Genomic DNA, 9,865 nt, shown 5'->3' on the forward strand with positions numbered 1-9,865 from the left:
AAATTAACTAACTCTATTTTAATCTTTATTTCTAACACCTAACAATAATTATATCATACATACATATATGACTAATTTTTACTTAGTGCTATTATAATATATATTATTATTATTAAAATCTTAAATTTTATTATTATTATTTTTATTAAATTAAAATATTAAAAATTAAAAACTTACATAAATAAAATGTCTAAGATAATTAATAATATGAAATTTTTGACTAATTTATTTTTTTAATTTTTAGTCTTTTTGATATTGTTTTTTAATTTTTTTTTTTAAGTTTTTGATGGTCCAACAATGATAAAAGATGAACAAAGTTGTGGAATTGAAAAACAAATAGAGAGAAATATGAGAGTGAAAGTGATAGCTGTTGGATGGGGGGAGACACACGAAATGGGATATACATGAAAAGGAACAACGAAAAAAGCAATTGCATGCTTGCCACGTGTTAACAGTATACAAATCGAAAGTTCTAATTTATGTATCTTCTAATTACTAAAATCGCACCATTCAATTTCAGTTCCTTCAATCGATCCGTTTAATTTGATCTCAGCAACCATCACAAGTCGATGATATACCATCGGTGATATACCATAAATCCCAATAACCCTGCTATATCCCGTCACTCCCTCCGTATCAGAATTAAAAAACTCCCAAGGCCACAGTTATAATTAAATGCAAACCTGATGTACCCATTTGCATGTCAAAAATCAGACATCTTTTTGCCACCTTGTCACTAACCCTCCATGCGTCCAATGCTTTGAGTGCCAACAAACTAAAAAGGACAAGAATAATGAGGATCCTCAATTTCCAGCCCCATTCTAAGACTCACCTTCTTTCCGAAGCATAAAATAAATTCCATTTCACTTGTGTTAGAATAGGAACTCTCTATTTCTACTCTTGAGGGTGCTCTCATGGGATAGTACACTTTTCTTGTTTGTCTTCACAGAATCCTTTACATTTACATCGGTATAGAAGCTTAACCAACCTTGTATGTGAATGATATAAGTTGCCAGTGGGATTGACCATGGCGTTGCCGTCCACCATCACAAAACTCAACCACACTATTCTTACCCCTTCCAACCTCCTCCACTCCAACGTTGACCCCAAAACCGTAACATTCCAAGCATGTAATCAACAGGAACGTCTTTACCACTCAATGGTCGACGGCGTCGGACACAACTTCTTCTACGTCTATGAAGCACTCTTCACAAAACTAAGGCTACGCTTACCTTTCACCCCTTTTCAAGTTGCTATTCTCAAGAAGATCAATGCAGCACCCACACAACTCCATCCTCACGCTTGGATATTCGTCAGAAGCTTCGAGCTTCTCTGTCAATCTCACGGTATGGATCCTATCGTCTCCGTTTTCTTCTACTTTTTTGAGGTGAAGATTAGGAACAGAGAATGGGTTCACGTTGTCAAGCGCGGGCGTCGTCCAAGAATCCTTGAGTTAGGTCAGTGGCACATCGGCGATATCTTCAGAAGCCGTTTCTTCCGGGTTGAGGGAAGCAAAATTGAGGGTTCAGTTCCCTTCTTCCTCGATGAGAACACCGGCAAGGAGATCTTCCCTCTGCATTGGCAACAGCACCTTAAATCTCCAAGTTCCCCCAAATATTTGAGACCCTCCGAGACAAAATTGGTAAAACAACTCTCTCTCCTCAAATCGCCTAAGATGTGTGGTGCTATGATTAGAAGTACTGTTGCCACACCCCGTAGCCGTAAGTACTCTTTTTTTTATTTTTTATTTTTTCTTTACTCTGTTGATAATAACTATGCTGGGAGTGAGAGTGATTTTTGTTGCAGCTGAGCCAAGATTAGATAACTATTCAGTGCAAGCGGGGCATGATGAATGCAGAGAAGAAGAAGAAGAAAACAAGGAGTGCCTTGAGGATGACGAAGAAGAAGAGGAAGAGGTGGAGGAAGAAAAGGAAGAAGAAGAAGAAGAAGAAGAAGAAGAAGAAGAAGAAGAAGAAGAAGAAGAAGAAGAAGAAGAAGGAGAAGAAGAAGATGATCAAGTATCGTCTTCTAGAAAGATGAAACTGAAGAGGGAAGCGCTGTTCGAACCCGGTGCCGATAGAGACGTGGAAAAGAAGAAGCAAAAGGTTTCGGTGGAAAGCAGTGGTGCTTCTCCGCGCCGGGAAAGGAGTATAGAGCAAGTGTTGATGGAGAGCGAGGAGGAGAACAAAAGAGAGGGATTGCGTAGTTTTCAAGGCAAGGGAACAGTTGCTTCACTGTGGGATGATCGATTCAATTTCGACGGTCATCTGCGCCAACACTTATTCTTTTACAGCGACCAGGACCAGCTCCGCCGCGCCGGTGACTCCTCCGTTGCCCAGTTTGTGAAGGCCAACGCCTTCCGGATCGCGACAGCGGCTGATTTCATGGAATCAGAGATTGAAAAGAGTCGCAATGAGGTGCATCGTCTCTTATCGGAGCTGGCGGAGGAGAAGAATGCAAGACTTAGAGCAGAGGAGCAGTTGCAGGAAGCAAAGGCTGCTCGCGAGAAGGCGGAGAGGGAGCTTGTAAGATCAAAGAAAGATGCTGATTGCACAGAAGCATTTCTTCTTCAGAAATGGAACAAATCGATGAAGGTATCGTTTCAGAACGCTGTTGATCAAGTTCGGTACTTTTTCCCAGATCTGAATCTCGATTCTGTTGAGTTGGATCATCGCAAAGTTGTAAAGGAAGGTCAGTTGGTGGAACCTCACTCAGCATAACCATGAATGAATGAATGTTAGAACTTTTCTTTGCCTTGTTTATTATGCTAATGCTAATATTGTGCACTTGTTACTGCTATGTATCTATGTTAGTGTATTTTAAGAACTAAGAAAGACAATGTTAGTGCTTCTCATAACTAAAATAGCTTTTGCAATGCCCATCTTCATGTGAATACGTAATATATTGAACTTATGAACTATCCTTGCTGCTCTTAACATTATTGGAATTCTGTGAATCCTGATCTTGTTGCTGTTAAGACGTTTTTTATGTTGTTATCCATTTGTTTATGTTTCAATTTGTTGACGGAAATGGTGTTTTTTTAAAGAGGGTCATTTGAACCAGATTGTGTATTTGAGTTTTTTTTGTCCGAGTCATAGTTTTTGTTCATATTTTTGTCAGAAATTAAAAACTTGTTATGTTTTTTTTGAATAAAATTACTAAATTGATGATAAATAAAATTTAAAATAAATATATGTTCAATTTTTATTGTTAAGATATAAATCTAAACATGACAGGCAAACAGATAACATGTCATGCTTCTTTTTTCTTTTGGCTTGTTAAAAATTTTAAGATTTTAAATCTATGTTAAATCATTAGAAAAGAAATACTTACATTCATTAAAAAGAAAAATACTTACAAGTGCAAAAATATATCTTAATTTGAGAGAATTTTATATTTGTGATTTTTTTATCTTTTTTCAACCAAATTTTTTTGTATCATTGGTAGTTATAACTTTTTTTTATGGAAAAAGAGTTATGAAAACAATTTTGATATATTAGAGATCAAAATTTTAAAAGTATTATTTGTATTATTTATATATGAGTATAGCATTTATTAGATTCTAAATTTCAAATAAAATAATATTTTTAGTTTTAGTTTTATTTAATTTTAAATTAAAAATAATAATAATTTATTTAATTTAATATTTATGATAATAAATAAAATTACTGTTATATATAAAATAATTTAATTTATAATTATAATTAATATATGTATTGTTCTTAAATACAATAGAAAACAATAATTTTCTAACATAGTTAGCTTAGCTTAGCTTGCTTGGTTAACTGTAGTATTATTGTACTTCATTCTTAGATAGGGACAAAATGTCTCAAAATTATTCTTGACTACACAATGTCACAAAATTATTCTTGACAAATGAGACAAGATTATAGAAGAATTATTTTTGACAAATGAAACGTACACAGAAATATTATATTTAGAGATATTAAATTTTAATAGAAAGAATATAAAAATATTAATAAAAAATATAATTTATTTTTATTTATTTTTTATTATTATATTGTTTTTAATTTTGAATAAAAAAGTCAACTAAACTTTAATATTTTATTTTAATTTATTATTAAATAAAATATTAAAATATTAATATGTATATTTATCTTTTATATAATTATATCTTAATGTCAATATCTTATGTTATACTATTTTTAGAATTAAATTGCCAATGAATAATGGTAGAATATGTAAATTCGCATAAGATTTCATCCACTTGCTTTGACACTTTGTCAACTAATTGTTTGAAGAGAAAATGGAAGAAAAGAAAAAAATTAAAAAAAATTTATTATTTTTTATTATTTGGTTGAAGAAAGAAATAAGAGAAAAAAAAAAGAGATAGAAAAAAAGTGATGAGGTTCATTATTTTTTTTTTCTTTAACATTGGAGAAAAAATGGAGAGAAAACTAATTTTTTTTTTTTACTTCTAATATTATTCTTTTTACTTTTTTTAATATATTTTATAATATAGGGATAAAATTGTCTTTTTATAACATTTCTTTCTTTCTTATTTTTTCTATTCAAATACATCTAAAAAAAATAAAAATTCACTCTTTTTCTTTTTCTTTTCTTCTTTTCTCTCTATTTCTGGCTAAAAAATTTGGATATGAAAGTAGAATGAGTGTTATACCTTAATGTGGTAATTTTTAGTGTTTTTTAAAACTATGAGAGGTACACAAATTAGACCCTCCAATTTGTGTTTAAAAAATTTTAAAAATTTGGAGTACACAAATCGGACGGTTCGATTTGTACTCCGTACATTAAATCATCCCACATTTTAAAAAAATACCACAGTAGATCACAATTTAAAAAACACCATTGTTAATCCAATATTAAAAATAAAAAGTGCTTTATTTCTTTCCTTTCAACCAAACATAACTTTAAATGAATAAATTTTGTTTTAATTTCATATTATTTTATTATGCTGAATTTGAGTATGACAAACATAATGAACTTCATATATTTAATAATTTTAAAATATTTGCATAATAATACATCTTTACTTTAATATAATAAAAAATTTAAGAATATATAATTTTTTTTTGAAGAAAGAGGCAATGGAAAAAAGTGAAGTTTATTACAAATTAAAAAAAGTACTCAACACAAATAGAAAACAAACTAAAGTACTCCATATAATATCTCGTCAACTTGGTCATTTGCCAATCATTTGCCAACCCTTTTGGTCCGCCTAGGGGGTGTCCGCGGATCGGATCGGATATGGCCGAAAATTCGATCCGATCCGCATAATTCCATCGGATCGGATTGGATATGATATTCGCGCTTTTTAGTGCCAGATCCGATCCGATCCGATCCGCAAATGTGCGGATCGGATTGGATCGGATATCGGATATATCCGTATGATTAAACCTTCTCTTTTTAATCATATTTTTATGTAAAAAAATTCAATAAAAATATTTTTTTCATACTTTTAAACTTATTTATTCCTAAAATATTTTTAATCAAACTCTTTCTAAATAACAAAAATAAAATAATACAATATATGAATAATAATTACTAACTAAAACATACAAACAAGTAAATATAATACCAAACATATATATTTATTTATTTTTTAATTATTATTGTGCGCATCTGCGGATCCGCGGATCTAGAGCAGATATCCGCGATCCGATCCGCAAAGGGTGCGGATCGGATCCGATCCGATCCGATCAATTTGCGGATCGGGTCATATCCGCAATTTTTGGATCGGATGCGGATTTGCGGATACGATCCAATCCATAGACACCCCTAGGTCCGCCTCTGAACCTGGTCTTAGAGAAAGTATTCTTTAATCCTAGTATATTCTATTTTCACAACTGTTAAAAGTATAATTAATTTGTGGGGCCTTATAGTGTACAGATGTGGGTGTACAGATTTTTGTCTTTTTGTGGCTGAAAAGCGTGTCACTAAAAGTGTTACTTAAAGAAAAAGTGTTACCCTTAATCGTTAACTTGGCTCTGATACCAATTTTACTCTTCATATTTTACTTCGAATAAGTTTATAATTTGTATAGAATTGAAAATGTTACTTTTATAGTTCTGATTTTTATAGTTTTTCAATCTTGTTTTAGTTTATAATAGTCTTTTTTGCATGGATTATTGTTTATAAAATTTTTTATCTGTTTGTCTTTTTCTTGAATATATTTTCTCAAATCTTCAACAACTTCTTTTATTTCTATACTTTCTGTTGTTTCTAAATATCTTTTTAATTTTTCAACCTCATTCTCCATTTTTTCTTTCAACAGCTTTAATTCTTTTAAGTCATAATATGGTTTTCCAGGCATTTATAAATTTTTTAAGTTTAACTCTAACTTGTTTATATTTATTCTTATTTCTATCCTTTTTATTATGAGGTCATCAATTTCGATCTGAAGATTATTTAATTCCCTTTTATACTCCTTTATTTTACTTTTTAAATTTTTCGCTCTTTTTCTTTTTATTTTATTTTCTGGTCTTTCAATCTTTGCATGCTTCATTATTTATTTTAGAATTTCTGCAAATTCTATCATCGCTTCATCACTATTTTCTAGAGATTCTATTAATTTTTCTAACTCTTCAACTTTTCTTTTTAACTTCTCATAGATTGTTTTTAGAGCTTCAAATGCTCTTTGATTTATTTCAGAAAATTGCAAATAATTCAAACGATTTTCTCTTTCAAAGAGCTCTTGTTTCTTATCTTGATAAGTTACATATATTTCTTCTTTATTTATTGTCATAATTTAGTATTTAGGGTTTCATTTAATTTTTCGACCTTTTTTGTTAATTCTTTTATTTCAGAATTTTCTTCTTTAATCTTTAACTTAGATAAACTTAAAGGGCTATTAATTTTAGATTCTCTTATTTGAAAATTTGATGAAACCAATTTTTCTGATGGTTCTTTTAATAATAGAACTGAGTTTTCAATAGCTTTATATTTTGGTATTTCTGTTTTTACAATTTTCTGAAATAATTCATCGACATAAATTCTTTCTCTGTTTTTAAATATTATACTATGATGGCTATTTGTTAAAGCATAATTTATTGCATATGTAATTGAAAATGGTTCATCATCTTGTTCCATTAGATTCTTTCTATGAAATTTATAAGCCAAACTTATAGATCTCCCAAGATTTTCAGTTGATAAAGGTATAGCATATCCAAGATGGGCATTAAATTTAACATTTACGTTTGCCAAATTTCCGTGAACAATTCTGATTATTTGATCTATTGGGTCATCAGTAATTCTTTTATCACAGATTGCTAAACTTATTGGTGAATTAATTCCTTTCATATATGTAGATTTGATTAAGACTTGTATAGTACTAATATGAATCCATCCAATTTTAGATCTTTTTTGTTGATCCTTAATTTTCTCAATCTGTTTACTCAATTCTTCATTATTTATCAAAGCTATTTCAAGTTCTCCATTGGCAGATTTTATTTTTATAGGAGCTTCAAGTTGAATTTTTCCATAGTATATTATATTTTTTCTATTAAAAACTTCTTTTAAAATATTTTGTTTATTGAAATTTTCATTTGATTTGAGGTTTAATTCTGTTTTTAGAACAGCCTGCTTTTCATTATCTAATAAATCAGTTAATCTATAATAATCAGATTCTTCTGTTAATTCTAAACTTTCTAAATAATTCATAATTGAAAGACTAGAATGAAGATGTACCTTTCTGGAGAAAAACTTCCTTTATTTAGTATATTTTACATAAGGGGTTTTTATCTCCAGAGGGGAGATTGTAGATACTAACTCCAGAGGGGAGTTTAGAACTATTTTTTCCTTAAGGGAATTCTTCTTCAGACTATAGAATCGCCTCGGCTGCTTCCTCCTTGCTCTCCTAGCATATGAGTACTCTTAGCCTCCTGCTTTCTATTTTCTGATGCCTTCTACAATTGCCTAAGCAACCTATTTATAATGGTTGGGTCTGATGGACAATTCCCATCCTTACCCTTCTTATGACGTCATTGCTTACGTCATTGTTTATTATCTTGCACCAGCTACATTGTTGGTGCTCTATGACCTAAGCGCTTACGTCACTATGCAATAATGTTGAGAGATGCTTCAGATGTGTTGTCTTCCTCTTTCATTATGTGACCTTCAGATGCGTTGTCTTCTTCCTTTATCATGTGGGTTGATTCCGTTTTATTATTGCTTTCTTCAGATAACTCTGAGACGCATAGCTGGCACTTGTGGTCTTCTCTGTCTTTTATCAAATAGCAGAGATTCCTCTTTATCCCTTCAGGGAGCTTTTCTAAGAGTCCAGATAAGTTGTAGAATGCTGATTCAAATTCCACTAAGAGTCTCATCTCTCTTTCTTCAATTTCATTCCTTTTACTAGACACAAGCAAAGTATTTCTGCTTTTATAATTAATTCTTGTGTGAGATTCCCTTGTTATCTTTTGAGTTCTTTCGAAGACCCTTGCTAGTGTGCTGGCTAGCCTTCCTTCATGACTGTAGATTGTTAAATCTTGAACTTGATCAATTGGTTGAAAATTTCCTGGGAAGACGGACATGAATATTACTTGGTGTGCTGGAACCAAGCATTCTTCTTCTTCATTAAAAATAGGTTGACTGTTCGTAAATTTTAGGGATATATCCCTTGGATTTACGTTGTCAATCATATTTTTAAATCTCTTCACTGCATCAACGAATCCTGCAGGAAACTCACTAATAATTTTTAGATCATTAAAAATTAAAATTGTATCAATTAATCCATACTGGAAAAACTGATAGGTGTCCGATGGGGATGCATCTGGAAATATAACCAGCTTTGTTAGCTGTTCTTTGGCAATAGGATAATATCCCAAAATTGCTCTTTTTTCTTCAGTCCAGTTCAGGACTATATTAAGGGTTTCTCTGAGATTTGATCTACAGACCCTTTTCTTTTCTTTGATTTCAGCCCTTGTAGGAATGTTTCTTATTATCCCTGTTCTCTGGGTTTGAATTGGAGCTTATCTGCTCTTTTTAGGGTTTGCTCTGGATGAAGAGCTTCATATTCCCTGAAAGATTCCTTTGCTTCTTCCAGTGTTAAAAATCCTCCTTTATGAATTATCCTTGATTGTTGTGTAAATGGTGCTGCTTTTTCCCAGGCATCATATACTCCTTTCATGGGGCCATTATAAATTTCATAATATTTTTTATCTTGGGTGGATTTTTTGATAATTTCAGCAATTGTTTTATTTTCTGGAATTTTTTTCTTCACCTGATTTGTCCACCACGCTTAGCTGGCTGAGCTCTGATGGTTTTGGTTGTTGTGTTGATTTCATTGCTTCGATGGCCTTCTTGAGGGATTGGATCTGTGTCCTTATTTGCTGACAATACTTGCATTTTTCGAGTTCTTGTTCGTATTTCTGAATTTCTTGATCTAATGCGTTGTAGACGAACTCCATTCTCTTGTTAATGTATCTGCAATAACATTTTTGTCACCCTTAATATATTCAATTTTTATTGGATATTGTAACAAAAATAATTGCCATCTTACCAATCGTCCATGATTATAATCAACTTTTAAATTATATCGTATGAAACCTGTTAGGTAGCTTGAATCTGTCCTTAATGTAAATTCTCTGGGTAGTAAATCAATTTTCCATTTCTTAAGAGATTTAATTGCTGCTAGAGTTTCCTTTTCATGAGTGGTATATCTCTGTTCTGTTGGAGTAAAAGTCCCTGAAATATACATGCAAAGTAATTCCTTTGGGGAATTTTTAGAATCTAGTGATTCTTTTCCTTGCTCCAAACTTTTTATAGCTTTCTTAGCTTTTAGACATCCTGACCAGGTTATGTCTGAAGCATCTGTTTCTACTATTAAGTAGTCATTTTCTTCTGGAATATAAAGTTCTGGAAGTTTTTCACATAATTCTTTAAT

At 31.3% G+C, this 9,865-nt stretch overlaps 1 protein-coding gene across 1 annotated transcript; it reads left to right on the forward strand.

Annotated features, from left to right (window-relative positions):
- Positions 1–848: 848 nt before the first annotated feature.
- LOC107624320 (uncharacterized) lies at positions 849–2,916 on the forward strand. Its single transcript, XM_088508951.1, has 2 exons — positions 849–1,721; positions 1,807–2,916. Exons 1-2 carry the CDS (start codon positions 1,028–1,030, stop codon positions 2,718–2,720), a joined length of 1,608 nt encoding a protein of 535 aa, XP_088365077.1. The 5' UTR covers positions 849–1,027; the 3' UTR covers positions 2,721–2,916.
- Positions 2,917–9,865: the final 6,949 nt, after the last annotated feature.

Source organism: Arachis ipaensis, chromosome B10 (assembly GCF_059453495.1).
Source record: "Arachis ipaensis isolate K30076 ecotype BB chromosome B10, ASM5945349v1, whole genome shotgun sequence".
NCBI lineage: Eukaryota > Viridiplantae > Streptophyta > Magnoliopsida > Fabales > Fabaceae > Arachis > Arachis ipaensis.